This window comes from Myotis lucifugus, unplaced genomic scaffold (assembly GCF_000147115.1).
Source record: "Myotis lucifugus unplaced genomic scaffold, Myoluc2.0 scaffold_164, whole genome shotgun sequence".
Lineage (NCBI taxonomy): Eukaryota > Metazoa > Chordata > Mammalia > Chiroptera > Vespertilionidae > Myotis > Myotis lucifugus.
Window position 1 is genome coordinate 1,729,932 of NW_005871212.1, and position 15,987 is coordinate 1,745,918.

General features: G+C 41.1%; 1 protein-coding gene and 1 pseudogene across 4 annotated transcripts in view; one reads left to right on the forward strand and one right to left on the reverse strand.

Moving 5' to 3' along the window:
* Window positions 1-15,232, reverse strand: part of LSM14A (LSM14A, mRNA processing body assembly factor) — a 146,699-nt gene extending 131,467 nt beyond the window's left edge. For 3 of the 4 annotated variants that reach the window (XM_023759863.1, XM_023759862.1, XM_006095973.3), the window contains exon 1: window positions 14,933-15,232. In XM_023759863.1, coding sequence (XP_023615631.1) covers window positions 14,933-15,053 — 121 coding nt within the window. In that variant the 5' untranslated portion in view covers window positions 15,054-15,232. The remainder of the gene's footprint in view (window positions 1-14,932) is intronic. The other variant, XM_006095974.3, reaches the window with a different exon arrangement.
* Window positions 6,269-7,001, forward strand: LOC102441137 (annotated as a pseudogene).
* Window positions 15,233-15,987: the final 755 nt, after the last annotated feature.

Sequence of the window (15,987 nt, forward strand, 5' to 3'; positions counted from 1 at the left end):
GAACCTTATGATAGATGCAGTATCCTCAAGAACCTTGGTCTGTATTGCTCTTTTGTTTCCTAGCACCTAGCATAGTGTCTAGCATGTAATCATAGTTGGCACTCAGTAATTCTCCTGTATTAATAGCTTATCAAATAATAAGCACCAGGCAGATACCAGCTTTCCCTCTATTTTCCCCATTTGCTTCAGGCTATCTTTAGTGTGGTAGATTACCTGTGATCTTAATTGTGTCTAGGTTTCTCCAGAATCTCTCTTATGCTCTCCAGAGAGTACCAGAGCTCAAGAGGAGTAGCTATCCAATTATATAAAATGCAAGAGGGGATTGGAAATATCACCACTATTGAAACAAATTGAGTTAATCTTCCAGTTTTTAATTCCATCTTCACCCCTAATTACTTCAGTATTCTAGTTTCTATTAGCACCTGGTGATGCCAATTCCTGAGCCTTTTAGAAGTTTGGGTGGAAATCAAGTCACTTACTGGCTTTTCCCACGGCCTCCTTATATTGCAGCTTACTCAATTCTGCTAAGAAGTCATTTAAACTCATCCATTTGCTTTTCAGCCTCCAAAATTGTGTTGTCTCCTGTGAAAACTGACTCTGTCCTTTATGGGTTTATGCCTTTTAAAAAGAAGTCACTCTCATGAAGTTTTACTAGGATTTATCAGCAGGAAGCAAAAGTATGTCCAATCTGTAATCTAAATTTAATCTTGAGTGAAATTGCTTTCAGTTGATCATTATTCCTTGTGGTTGGTTTTTTTATTGTAATCTCCCAAACTACAAAACCAAGAGACAGAGATATGAATACACGACATAAGGAAAGAAGATAAATGCATTCAATAAAAATTAAAACACACACACACACACACACACACACACACACACACGGTGGGAGGGACAGAAACAAAACAGAAACTAATCTGAGAGTCAAAAAGAGAGAAACACAGATAGAGACAGGCAGACAATTTATTATGTTAAAGAGACCTAACTCTTCAGATTTACAAGATCCACAGAGAACCACTCAGGAAAAACACACACCAGTGTTGTAACACTTCTGAACTCTAAGAATAAAATCTCCAGAGAGTAAGTGACTGAGAATCACATTGGCATCAGCAACACTAGAATGTTAGAAGGCAACAAACCAATAACCTCAAAGTTCTATAGAAAAAAGATTCTGAATTTGGAATAATATAGCTGACCAATCAATCAAGTAATCAAGAAAACCACAGGTTCACTAAGAAAATTTGCTACCCACACATTCCATGTTCTTTGTTTTTACAATGACAAAGATGCACTCAAGAAATATTGAGGGGAAAAGAGAATCAAGTAAAAGGCCAACACTGTAAACAAGAAACAGGAACCTCTGGGTATCTATAAATATACTGGTAAGAGATAATGGACCAGAATAGAGCAGTAGAGGTGGTAAGAGGTCAAATTCTGGATATATTTTGAAAGTAGAGATGATAGGATCAGAAACATATGAGGTATGAGAGGAACAAAGGACTTAAAGATGACTCAAAGGTTTTTGGTCTTACCAACTAAAAGAATAAGGTTGTCATTCAATTAGATGGAGAAACCTAATGGAGAAACAGGTTTGGGACATGTGGAATAGATACCCAGTAGACATTTCTCCAGGTGATGTTAATCAGGCAGTTTGATACATAGCAGGTTCTAGAATAACATCTTTTCATTTTAACATTGATGTTGTAGGAACTTAACTCTTGTTTATATCAATTAGCCTACAGTATAATTGGTTTCATTATACACTGTTTCACTTAAAGTCACAGAACCCACTGACAACCTTAAGTGAGGATTTCTGTACAAATCAGGAGTTAAGAGAAGAGGGCCAGGTTAGAGATAATAGTAATGTATAGATAGTATTTGAAGCCATGAACTAGATGAGATCAAGAGAAGAATACAGATGATAAAATAAGTCAATAATTTTTCTAGTTTTCATTGACTTTAGAGAGAGGAAGGGAGAAGGAAGAAGAGAGAAACATCCATTAGTTGCCTCCCACATGCACCCTGACCAAGGATCAAACCGGAAATCTTGGTATGTACCCTGACAGGGAATTGAACCGGTGACCTTTTTGGTGCATGGGATGATAACCAACCACCAAGTCATACTGGCCAGAATGTAAGTAATTTTTAAGAGAGGGAGACAGAGAGAAAGAACCAACTAACCCTGGAGCTCTCCAACATTTAGAGGTTTAAGAACTGAAGAATCAACAAAGGAGACTGAGATGCAAACAGTTGAGGTCTGAGACAAAAATCAGAATGATGTCAAGTGAAGAAAGTGTTTCAAGCCCTAACCGGTTTGGCTCAGTGGATGGAGCGTCGACCTGCGGACTGAAGGGTACCAGGTTCGATTCTGGTCAAGGGCATGTACTTTGGTTGTGGGCACATCCCCAGTAGGGAGTGTGCAGGAGGCAGCTGATGATGTTTCTCTCTCATCTATGTTTCTAACTCTCTATCCCTCTCCCTTCCTCTCTGTAAAAAAAAAATCAATAAAATATATTAAGAAAGAAAAAAAAAAAGGAGAAACCAAGATGGCGGCATAAGTAAACATCGGAGTTTGCTGCCTCGCACAACCACTTCAAAAATACAACTAAAAGACGGAACGGACATCACCCAGAACCACAGGAAGGCTGGCTGAGGGGAAATTCTTCAACTAGAAGGAAAGAGAACAGCATACCGAGGCTCAGAGGAGGCTCAGTGCGGAAAATACAAAGGTGCGGAGGTGCGCGCGGAGGGGGCTGGTGGCTGAGGGCGCGGTTGTCGTTTTCAATCAGGAGGGAGTCTCAGGCTCTTAGCTCCAGATCCGGGCGAGTCTCTAGGGACCCAGACTCGAATGGGAGAAGCGGGACTGTCTGGCATCGGTCGGAACGCGAGGGCAGCTTTCTCTCCGAGGTTTGCAGTGGTTGCTGGGACTCTGAGAGGCAGATCTTCTGGGGACGGGACTGAGAGCAGCCATAACTGCTCCCTCCGCCCGCCCTGTTGATCCCCTGCGACCCGCACCACCCAAGCCCTGCGCAGAGCCATTTGCCGGATAGCCTCAGGCAAAGGCTAGATTAGCACCTCCCCAGAGGACAGAAGTTTTCCCACTGCAGACACAGCTGATTCTCACAGCCAGTTGGCCTGGAGGTCAAATCCCCCTAGTATTAACTACAACAATCAAGGCTTAACTACAACAAGACTGCGCACAAAGACCAATAGGGGGTGCACCAAGAAAGCATAAAAAATGCGGAGACAAAGAAACAGGACAAAATTGTCAATGGAGGATATTGAGTACAGAACCACACTTTTAAGGTCCCTCAAGAACTGTCTAGAAGCCGCCAATAAACTTACTGAGATCTACAAGAAATCTAATGAGACCCTCGATGTTGTGATAAAGAACCAACTAGAAATTAAGCATACACTGACTGAAATAAAGAATATTATACAGACTCCCAACAGCAGACCAGAGGAGCGCAAGAATCAAGTCAAAGATTTGAAATGCGAAGAAGCAAAAAACACCCAACCAGAAAAGCAAAATGAAAAAAGAATCCGAAAATACGAAGATAGTGTAAGGAGCCTCTGGGACAGCTTCAAGCGTACCAACATCAGAATTATAGGGGTGCCAGAATATGAGAGTGAGCAAGATATTGAAAACTTATTTGAAGAAATAATGACAGAAAACTTCCCCTTCCTGGTGAAAGAAATAGACTTACAAGTCCAGGAAGCGCAGAGAACCCCAAACAAAAGGAATCCAAAGAGGACCACACCAAGACATATCATAATTAAAATGCCAAGAGCAAAAGACAACGAGAGAATCTTAAAAGCAGCAAGAGAAAGAAACTCAGTTATCTACAAGGGAATACCCATACGACTGTCAGCTGATTTCTCAACAGAAACCTTGCAGGCCAGAAGGGAGTGGCAAGAAATATTCAAAGTGATGAATACCAAGAACCTACAACCAAGATTACTTTATCCAGCAAAGCTATCATTCAGAATTGAAGGTCAGATAAAGAGCTTCACAGATAAGGAAAAGCTAAAGGAGTTCATCACCACCAAACCAGTATTATAGGAAATGCTGAAAGGTATCCTTTAAGAAGAGGAAGAAGAAGAAAAAGGTAAAGATACAAATTATGAACAACAAATATACATCTATCAACAAGTGAATCTAAGAATCAAGTGAATAAATAATCTGATGAACAGAATGAACTGTTGATTATAATAGAATCAGGGACATAGAAAGGGAATGGACTGACTATTCTTGGGGAGGAAAAGTGTGTGGGAGATGCGGGAAGAGACTGGACAAAAATCATGCACCTATGGATGAACACAGTGGGTGGGGAGTGAGGGCGGAGGGTGGGGTGGGAACTGGAAGGAAGGGAGTTATGGGGGGAAAAAAAGAGGAACAAATGTAATAATCTGAACAATAAAGATTTAATTAAAAAAAAAAGTGTTTCAAGGTGAAAAGACCAATTGTGCAGTATATTGCTGATCTGTCAAGTAGACTGAGGATTAGGAACAACTAATGGATTTAGCAACACAGAAGTCTTTGGTAACCTTAATAAGAACAGTTTCTTACTTGTGGGAATAAAAACCCTAAATAAAGTGGATTCAAAAAATAATAAAAACAGGTGGTGCAGAAAACTTCAAGAAGTATTGGTATAAAGGATAGAACTAGAAGATGAAAAAGAGGAAATGCTGTTAAGAGTAGTAGTGTCTTATTGTTGCTGTTTTTAAATATGGGTGAAACAACAGCCTATCTGTAAAAAGACAGAAAAAATCTGGTAGAGAAGGAAAAGCTGAATATATAGGAGAGTAGAAAATTGCTGGAATAGTGTTCTTGAATCATCAAGAGGGGATGACACCTACTGTACAAGTGAACGGTGGCCTTAAAGAGAAGAATAGTTTGTCTATATTGAGAGACAAGGTTGCCATTTTGGGCACAGATGCAGGTAACTGGTAGGTCGAGCTCATCAAAATTCGCATGTTTGCTCTTTTTCTCGTTAAAATAGGAAGCAACGTTCACAGGCTGAAAGCAAAGATGGGGGAGGTGTGAAGGTCTGAGTAAAACAGAAGAAATGTAATAGTCATGCAGAAAAATGGAATGAACTATGGAAATATAGTATGACTATGGGGTTAGTGAATATATATTTAGAGTGAAACTGATAACATGTCTAGGTTGATTTAATTAACAATGAGATAGCTACTCTATTAAGTGCTACAATAAACTAGTTACTTTTGATGCTAGCTATTAATTTTCAGAATGACTCTGAAAGATGGGCATTATTATACTTATTTAAAAAAATAAAGACGTTAGAGCTAAGGTTAAATACGTTGTCCAAGATCAAAGAGCTACCAAGTATTCAACTGGCCTTTTGGGTCACATTTTCTTCCAGAAATAAACACACACTCTACAAAATGAGAATAAGAACCTTGTGAATAAAATATTCTACAGATCACACTTTGCCCATTACAATTTTTTACTTCAATGACATCGTTTTAAAAATGGTTCATTAAAGTGTTACTTTAAAGCATCATAGAGAAAATAAAATGTAAATTATTCCTATAGAGAGCATCTTCTACATGGAGTAATACATTCAAGTTAAATCATCTGTACTACTGCTATTATGTCATGCACATAGCAAGATAAGATTTCTTTACTCTTTCTTCTACTACTATATTTTTTTCAGGCTTTATGCTGTTTTCTCTACTTCTGATTCATGGTTTATTTTACTCCACTCGAAAATACACAGTTAATTTTGGCACCTGACTTTAGACTCCCATAATTACCAAGTACTTCTATGGACTATACTGCAACAATAAATTGTTTCCAAGGCTCCAAGTTCTGGCAACCTGATTAAATAGGGCAAACCAAAAGAAATCACAGCTTGCAGTTTCACTAGATCTTTGACATTCTAGGTAGTGATTTTATGAACTGCTAATTTTAGGTCCCCAACTCCTGTGAGAATGCAAAAAATCAATACAGCACTTCACAGGTATTGCATCCATCATATCAAACTCTTCCACTCTCTCACTGTAATTTGTGACTAAGTGGCTAATTAACAATCACGAAGTGGGTAAGCTATGCCAATGGGGAACACTTAGAAGATAATTATGGAAATACTCTATTACTAGTTTACCCTTTTTTATATTCCTCCATCAATTCCTTGATTTTAAGGACAAACCATTTTAAAAGCAGCTAGCTTAGCTTTTTTCCTTCTTAGCGCTCGCTAGCGATAGCCCGTGTTCCGCTTTCCTCTGCTGCCACCCAGCTCCTGGGTCAGCCAATGCCATGGGCTTTGGAAACCTCAAAAGCCCCTCCGGCCTCCAGGTGCTCAACAACTACCTGGCGGACAAGAGCTACATCAAGGGGTATGTGCCATCCCAAGCAGACGTGGTGGTGTTTGAAACAGTCTCTGGCCCACCACCTGCCACATCAAGTCTTATGAAAAGGAGAAAGCCAGCCTGCCCGGAGTGAAGAAAGCTTTGGGCAAGTATAGCCCTGCTAATGTGGAAGACACCACAGGAAGTGGAGTTACCGACAGAAAAGATGACGACTACGACATTGACCTCTTTGGATCTGACGATGAGGAGGAAATCGAAGAAGCAAAGAGGCTAAGAGAAGAACGCCTTGCACAGTATGAATCAAAGAAAGCCAAAAAATCTGCACTTGTTGCCAAGTCTTCCATCTTGTTAGATGTGAAACCTTGGGATGATGAGACAGATATGGCAAAATTAGAGGAGTGTGTCAGGAGCATTCAAGCAGATGGCTTGGTCTGTGGCTCTTCTAAACTGGTTCCAGTGGCATATGGAATTAAAAAGCTTCAAATACAGTGTGTAGTGGAAGACGATAAAGTTGGACATGCTAGAGGAGCAGAACACTGCTTTTGAGGACTATCAGTATATGCAGTCCATGGACGCGGCTGCTTTCAACAAGATCTAAAATCCATCCTGAATCAGTGCCCTTAAATAAAAGCTTGAAAGATAAAAAAAGAAAAAAGAAAAAGAAAGAAAAGCAGCTAGCTTATATAATCACTAGAGGCCTGGTGCACGAATTCATACACCGGTGAGGTCCCTCAGCCTGGCCTGCGGGGATTGGCCGAAACTGGCTCTCCAACATCCCCCAAGGTGTCCCGGATTGCGAGGGCCCAGGCCAGGCCGAAGGACCCCAACGGTGCATGATCGGGGCCGGGGAGGGACCGCAGGAGGGCTCCAGGGCATGTGTAGCCCATCTCACCCAATCCCAATCGGCCGGACCCCAGCAGCAAGTGAACCTACTGGTCAGAGAGTCTGCCCTCTGGTGGTTAGTGTGCGACTGGTTGAATGAATGGTCGGACACTTAGCATATTAGGCTTTTATTAGATAAGGATTCTTCTTCACAAAGTTTCTTTTCCTACTGCAGTGGCAATCTGGTTTTCATTTGAGTAGTGGATTATCCAGGTACAGCTAACTAAATATGTTAGATATAAATTTCATTCATCTTAGCCCTTTTATTTAAACAATGTTAAAATTTATGTGTACTTCCTTGAATTTTGAAATTCCCATAATTAGAAATCTTCAGTAACTACAAATATCCTTTCATTTATTCTAATATTTGCCAAGAGCTTGCTATGTACCAGATACTAAAGATAGAACAATGAATGAGACAAAAATCCTGATTTCATGGAGCTTCCACTCTGGGGGGAATTTCTTGGTATCCAGGATCTAATATATGCTTGGGCATTATATTCACATATATAATTGGAAATATTCCACAAACTATTCATGTATGTCACAACTTTGCAAGTCCCTCAAATATCCTGAATTGATTCTTGAAAATTACAATTGAGCCAGGCCGGTGTGGCTCAGTGGTTGAGGTCACTGTTCAATTTCCGGTTGGGGCATATGCCTGGGTTTCAGGCTCGATCCTCAGTGTCAGTGTACAGGAGGTAGCTGATTGATGACTCTCTCTCAACATTGATGTTTCTCTCTCTCCCTCTTCCTTTCTCTCTGAAATCAATTTTAAAAATATTAAAAAAGAAATTACAATTGAGCTTGAGCCATAAGATTAAACTGTCTCCCCAATAATATAAATTTTCTCATAAGATTATATCCTCTTGTACCCCAATTCTCCAAAATTGGTTACTTTTTTGGAAGGGGAGAGGGCAATGTATGTTAGGTGTTTTATTTTTAAAGAGAAATACAATTGTGAACAAGGAAAAGTATTATTTGGAGATATGCCTAAGAGATTTCTACAAGGTTAACAAACTAAATGTTAAATGGTTTACATTTACTCATTCATTAAAGAAACATTTGTTCATCCCAGGAGCTCATTCTATGGGGGAGGGAAGGTGAAGACTGATAATAGACATATACAAATAAGCAAGGAAGATTACATGTAGGTCATGATCAGTGCTAGGAATAAAATACACTCAGAGATATGACAAGGACAAACTACAATTCAGACATCAAAGTCTTTCTAGGTTGTCTTTAAAACTTCCTGACATTCATTTAGAAGATTCTGAGTATCAAAGCCTATCAAACTTATCTAATTTCATTTTTATAGAATTAAGAGCTAGTCTGTGAAATCTCTAGCAAAAAATAAAGGACATTATCCATTTAGCAATATGTTTGGGGTTAGGTTTTTTTATTAGCTCTAGTGTGACTTATCACCCAAACTACTTATTACCCAAACTAAAATACTTTCAAGAGAGAAAATGGATGTTCTGCCTAGCTGGTGTGGTTCAGTGGATTGAGCATCATCCCATGCCCCAAGAAGTCACTGGTTCAACTCCCGGTCAGGCCACATGCCCAGGTTGTGAGCTCAATCCCCAGTAGCGAGTGTGTAGGAGGCAGCTGATTGATGCTTCTCTCATTCTCAAAATCAATTTTAAAAAACATAATAAAAATATTTTTTAAAAAGGGATGCCCTAATATTTATATCAGACCACAGGCACAAACAAGGACTTTCTACCAGGGCAAACAAGTCCATATGGTCACCCTAATCTAACATAACTAGCCCAAAATTTTAAGAGTATTTTACAGTTCCTGAAGAATTTAAATTATAAGTAATATCTGGAACTATAAAATACTCTTGAAATTTTGGGCTAGTTATGTTAGATGTGGTATATAATTAGGGGGACCATATAAACCAAGTGAATCCCTTACTAAATTTAAAGATTTAAATATCTCACACCATACACATCAACTTCAGGTGCACTGTAGACCTAAATGTGAAAAGACAAAGCAAGACATTTTGAAGAGACCATCAAAGTATATCCATGATCTTGGAAGAGGGGAAAATTCCTGTAAAAAAACAAAGGAAGAAAGGGAGGGAGGGAAACACTGGCCATAAAGAAAAAGAATGATGAACATGTTTGTATCAAAATGAAGAAATTCTCTGTTCGCCAAAAGAAACCATTAAGTAACAAAAATTATTTACATCAGATACATCCAGTAAAAGATTCATATTCAAAAGACCCAACTCTGGAAAAATACATGAATTTCAATAGAAAAATGGTCAAAAAATTTCAAAGGCATTTCATGAAAGATGAAATCCAAATGACCAAGATATGAAAAGGTATGCACCTCATCTGTAATTAGGGAAATCAGGTACACTACATACCGACCAGACTGACTAGAATTAAAATATCTGATCCTAAGTATTCCTTGTTGATGAGGGATGTGGAATAATTAGAACTCTCATATACTAATAACTGAAACAAAAACTAGAAAACAACTACTTTGGAAAACTACTTGGCATTACCTAATAAAGATAACATATTCCTCATGATCCTGCAATTCAAAGAATATAACCTCAAGAAAATGACATAAACGTGCATCAGTGCACTTAAACACAATGTTCATAAAGGCATTCATAGTAGCCAAAAAACCTGTAAACATCAATCGCAGAATATCCAAAATAACTGCAGAATAGATAAACCCTGTGTTAGTTATGATGCAATACTATGTCACAACAAAACCCAAAATGAAAAACAGGGTGAGCAAAAGTAGGTTTACAGTTGTAAGCACATGAAACACAAGTTTATTTATTTTTAAAAAAATATATTTTTATTGATTTCAGAGAGGAAGGAAAAGGGAGTGATAGAAACATCAATGATGAAAGAGAATCATTGATTGGCTGCCTCTTGCACAACCCCTACTGGGGATCAAGCCGGCAACCTGGGCATATGCCCTTGACCAGAATCGAACCTGGGGCTCTTCAGTCCACAGGCCGACACTCTATCCCAGGGGTCCTCAAACTACGGCCCGAGGGCCACATGCAAATACAAATATTGTATTTGTTCCTGTTTTGTTTTTTTACTTCAAAATAAGATATGTGCAGTGTGCATAGGAATTTGTTCATATTTTTTTTTAAACTATAGTCCAGCCCTCCAACAGTCTGAGGGACAGTGAACTGGCCCCCTGTTTAAAAAGTTTGAGGACCCCTGCTCTATCCACTGAGCCAAACCAGCTAAGGCCACAAGTTTTTTCCTGTATTTATTTTTTATTCTTGTACTAGAGGCCCAGTGTATGAATTCGTGCACCAGTGGGATCCCTCGGCCTGGCCTGTGGGATTAAGCTGAAACAGCTTTCTGACATCCCGAGGGGTCCCAGATTGCAAGAGGGCGCAGGCCAGGAACCTCACAGGTGCACGATTGGGGCCGGGAAGGGATGCGGGAGGTTGGCCAGCCCTCAAAGGAGGGCTTCAGGACATGTCCAGCCCATCTCGCTCAGCCGGACCCCAGCAGCAAGCTAACCTACCGGTCAGAGCGTCTGCCCCCTAGTGGTCAGTGCACATCACAACGAGCGGTTGAGCGGCCTCAGCATTTCATTAGCATATTACGCTTTGATTGGTTGAATGGATGACTGGACACTTAGCATATTAGGCTTTTATTATATAGGATTATATATTTTTCCTTAACAACTATAAACCTACTTTTACAACCCCTTTATATACAAGATGACTCCATGTATGTAAGGTTAAAAAATGGTCAAAACTAAACTCTATTATTTAGGGATGTAAACTCAGATGAAACTATAAATGTCAGAATAACATTTACATCTAGCTTAAGAGGGTGGTAGTCATGATGGGAAGATGCAGGGTGTGGAAGTCTTCTCAGATGTTGACAATGTCTGTTTTGCCCTGGGTGGTATTTACAAGGTTCTCTGTTTAAAAATGCTGCCCAGTTGGGACCTGCGTACAGGATGTTATATCATGTTCCTAGAAGGGCACTTGAAGGAAACCTATGGAATGGCTACCACATTGCAACTGGCAGTGGTGACAACACCTGCAAAGTATGGGATCTTTGACAGCGGCACTGCAGCTATACCATCCCTGCTCATCAGATTTTAGTGACTGGTGTCAAGTTTGAGCCTATCCATGGGAATTTCTTGCTCACTGGTGCCTATGAAAACACAGCCAAGATCTGGACCCATCCAAGCTGGTTCCCACTGAATACTTTGGCTAGCCATGAAGGCAAAGTAATAGGCCTAATTTCTTTTATGGGCAGCTTATAGCCACTTGCTCATATGACAGGACCTTCAAGCTCTGGATGGCTGAATAGGCACGACCATAGAAAATGGACTCAAACCTCAAGCTCTCCCTTAAGAGCCATTTTGTTCTATCATGTTTGCTGCCAATTACCATGTATAGACCCTCAGTAGATTGGATTCTATGTCAGCCCCTACTTCAAGCAGGCAGTCCAGTTCCTGAGTGCTGGTGAACCCCTTTCATGCTTAAATTTTAATGTCATCTTCAAGCCCTGCCAGTAACTATGTAGACAATTGTTTTTATTAATCTTTTGTTTGAACACCCTGTTGCCTTCCTCACAGCACTCAGGATTGTGGCTAGCTCCATTTTTAATTCTTGAAACTTGGCTTTCTATTACATGGTACATGCTTCAGGACTACATGTGACCCAGGGAGCAAGGTGGCTGGACTGCAGTCTGGGAGCCCTCGAATAAAGAGGCACATCTCACCACATACTGGTTAAACAATGCCTGACAAAGCGAGAACCTTTCCTCTGCCCTGAGAATGGGAGGTGAAGAGGTAGACCCACAGTGATGCTCAGAGTTATGCATACTCTTCCTGTTGACTTCACTTGGAATGGTACCTGCATTAGGGAGCTTCAGGAAGCTCAGAACAGATCATTTGTCTTGTTGGAAAATGTCTTCCATTTTTCTTTGAAGTTTGGCATCTTTGTGTTACCCCAAAGCTAGACCATTGTATCAACATTCAATGAAATTTTTAGAAAGCTAAAAAAGCAAACAAACAAAAAACTTCCCAGCCTATTTGGCTCAGTGGCTGAGCGTCCACCTATGAACCAGGAGGTCACGGTTTGAATCCTGGTCAGGGCACATGCCAGGTTGCAGGCTCAATCCCCAGTGTGCAGCATGCAGGAGGCAGCCAGCCAATGATTCTCTTTCATCATTGATGTTTCTATTTCTCTCTCCTCTCTGAAATCAGTAAAATATATTTTTAAATTTTTTTTCTACGTATCATTTCAACATGTGTGGTTATATTTCCAAGTAGGAAAAGGAAAATACTCTCCTCAGAGGGGATAAAAACAAAATTAACATCCTAAAGAAAATTTTAAGAATGTTACTCAAAGAGATTAACTCAATCTTCAGTTTAAAAAAAGTAATCGGGATCTCTAATTCCAAAGGCATACTGTATCCTAAACTCTACAAATAAACTTTGAACTTTAATGTTAGAATGCCATTCTTCATCCAAATTTTGAAAAAGGTGGAATTTCAGATATCAAATGACTCAAGAAGTCATATAAATCCTATAATTTTAATATCAAACACCCCACTTCTAATTTTGAAACTTGAAATAAGTGTCCAGTGTTGACTGGGCAATTATATAGCAATTTAATTCCAGTTTTTGCAAACAATTAAATTCCCAAACATATTAAATACTCATACTGATTTTTTAAAAAGCATACATTATATATGTAGGATTAAATAGCAAAGTCATGTAAATTAAATGATTAAAAGTGTTTTTATTGTACTTATACCACATTTCTCAAGTCATGATACAAGGAACAAATTATGTTTGGTATATGAATTTAACTATTACAGATTAATAAAATGTTTATTGACTTTAGAAGCTGTTGAAAAGACAATTAAAAAATGTGAGCCATTAACAAAATATAGACTTTTTAGATTCTTGTATATAAGAGTATATTCATAGATTTTTAAAAAGCTGGAGTTAATACATTAGAAATCTTAAAAATGTATAGATCTTTTCTTTGAGAAGAGTAAAGGTGGCACAGTCAACTAAGTCACTAAACTAACAAGATACCTTAAAATCCAGATTAGGTAAAACAGTGGTTTTTAAAAAGTTATTGAACCACTTTATTAAGGACTACTTTTTGCACCAAGAACATTAGAGAGCCTGTTTCATAATTTCATAAAGTCATTAAAACTAAAACATTATACAGCTAAATATCATCTGGGGGGAAAAAAATGAAAAGAACAGAAAAGGAAACAAAATAAGACTCCTTACCCAGGTATAAAATTTGCCCCAATACCAGTGCTATTAAAAGGGATCTACCAAGGCATCCAAACATGTCATTAAATATTTGTTTGATATTATGAAGTTACTCTCTTACCAGTTAAAGATTCAATTTTTTAAAACAGATTTAGAAATTTTCTTCCTATCCCCGGACCTCCCCTACCAAGCTTCTTATTCCCTAAGTCTACTAGATGTGCTGTGTAAATTACCTTAGTTCAGCGGTTCTCAACCTGTGGGTCACGACCCCTTTGGGGGTCGAACGACCCTTTCACAGGGGTCGTCTAAGACCATCGGAAAACACATATATCATTACATATTGTTTTTGTGATTAATCACTATGCTTTAATTATGTTCAATTTGTAACAATGAAAATACATCCTGCATATCAGATATTTACATTACGATTCATAACAGTAGCAAAATTACAGGTATGAAGTAGCATTGAAAATAATTTTATGGTTGGGGGTCACCACAACATGAGGAACTGTATTAAAGGGTCGCGGCATTAGGAAGATTGAGAACCACTGCCTTAGTTAATTAGTGCTTCCCTCTCATAAGTATTCGAAACTTGTGAGATTTCTTTTATGATGAAGAGCTAAAAAGTTTATTTTCTTCTGGTTTCCTGGCGGAAAGAAGGCTCAGAGCACGCGAAACGGAAACAAAACCCACACACACTGTGGCTCTGCTAAATACTATAGGTAGGGCACCTCCTTCAACACCAAAGCTCCGGTCCCAGCGAGCCTCCGCCGGGGTGGTCAGCGCCCACGGACCACGCACAGCCGCCTGCGGAACACCGGGCCTGGGCCAAGCTTGAACCCCGCTCCGCACAGGGTTTCAGAAACAAGGTCAATGCGAGTGCAGCAAGCACTTTTAAAGAGGTGGTTGCACAACAGGCTTAGGGAAGGATTCCGGTTTAACAGGTAAATACTACATAGGAGACAGGAGGGATGTGAGCTGCTCGAGACTGTCTGCATCACCGAACAAACCCAAAGTTTCAGCACATCACCTACAGTTCACCTGAGGAATATCGCAACAAATCGAAATTGAGAACGTGAGAAAATGGTGCTGCAGAATTAAGAAATCAGCACTAAATTCAAGCGAGGCGGAAAAATTCTTTACTACTCGGGCTTTTGTTTCGAGGAGACGACAGACCCCCGAATTTCAGAGTTGGAAGACACGTCTCTCCGCGTTCTCCTGCCCGTTCTGGGGCTTCAGGGCCGCCCCGCTCTGGGTCGCGTAGTTCCCGGATGGAAGGCACGGACCTCGGCAGTGGAAGCCAGGGAGTCCTGGGGGAGGCCGCGGCCGGACCCGCCACGCCAGGGCCCGGGAACGGCCTCCCGGAGGACGGCGGAGGGGGCAGGGATGGAGCGAGGGGGCCGCAAACCGATAGCAGAGCGCAGCCCTGATTGGGCGCAAGGCCCGACACCCCACCCCGGAGTACCTTTGGCGAGAGCTACGGTGGAGTTCTCGGTGTCGATGGTGTAGAGGATGCCCTCGTAGCGGATCTCCGCCTTGGAGATAAGGCTGATCTTGCTGCCGATGTACGGGGTGCCCCCACTCATGGCGCCGCCGCCGCTCTAGGCCGCTGGCAGAGAGGCAGATTCCACGCCGCGGTCGCCGCTCTGCACGCCCGCTCGCTCCGTCGGTGCCTACAGCAGCTGCCTCAGACCCAACATGGCGGCGGCGCCGGCTCCGCTACCCTCCCCCAGCCTTCCGCCCTCAAGCCGCGGCGCGGCGGCGGCGGCGGCAGTAGCGGCGGCGGCGCGGGGCATGCTGGGCCAGTGAGGCCGGGCTCTCGCGAGACTCGGCTGGCTGCGTGAGGCTCCGCAGTTCTCCGCGGATTCTGTAGTCCCGGTAGCACCCCTTGACCTGGTCTAGTGGGATCCTGTCTGGGCCGCCTGAGAGGAGTTTGAGGAGAGGCGAAGTGCTTCCTGGCGCCGAGACCCCGTGGGTGCGCGGCCCTGTTGACCTCAGGTGTGGCCTTCACTATTTCCATACCGGTTGTAGCTTGTCTTTGCCAAGGTCCCCAACCCTGGCCTGGAACTGGTATTCTGTCCACACTTTCAGATGGTCCCATTCCGGCTCTTAGCTTTCAAAACCGTTGAGTATTTTTTAAATATACATATTTTTTATTGATTTCAGAGAGGGAGGGAGAGTGATAGAAACTCACTCTCAATGATGAGAGAATCATTGATCGGCTACCTCCTGCCCACCCCCTACAGGGGATCAAGCTGGCAACCTGGGCATATGCCCTTGGCTGGAATCAAACCTGGGACCCTTCAGTCTGCAGGCCTACGTTCTACCCACTGAGCCAAACTGGCTAGGGCCCATTGAGTATTTGCAGCTTTGATCAATTCTGTGAACTCAGAATTCATATAAATAGACTCAACCTCAGTTGGATGTCTTAATTGGCAACTTTGTGTGTCCAAAGCCTTACTTCCAATTTCCTCTCCAAACCTAACCTTTTTAAAATTATATATATATATATATATATAT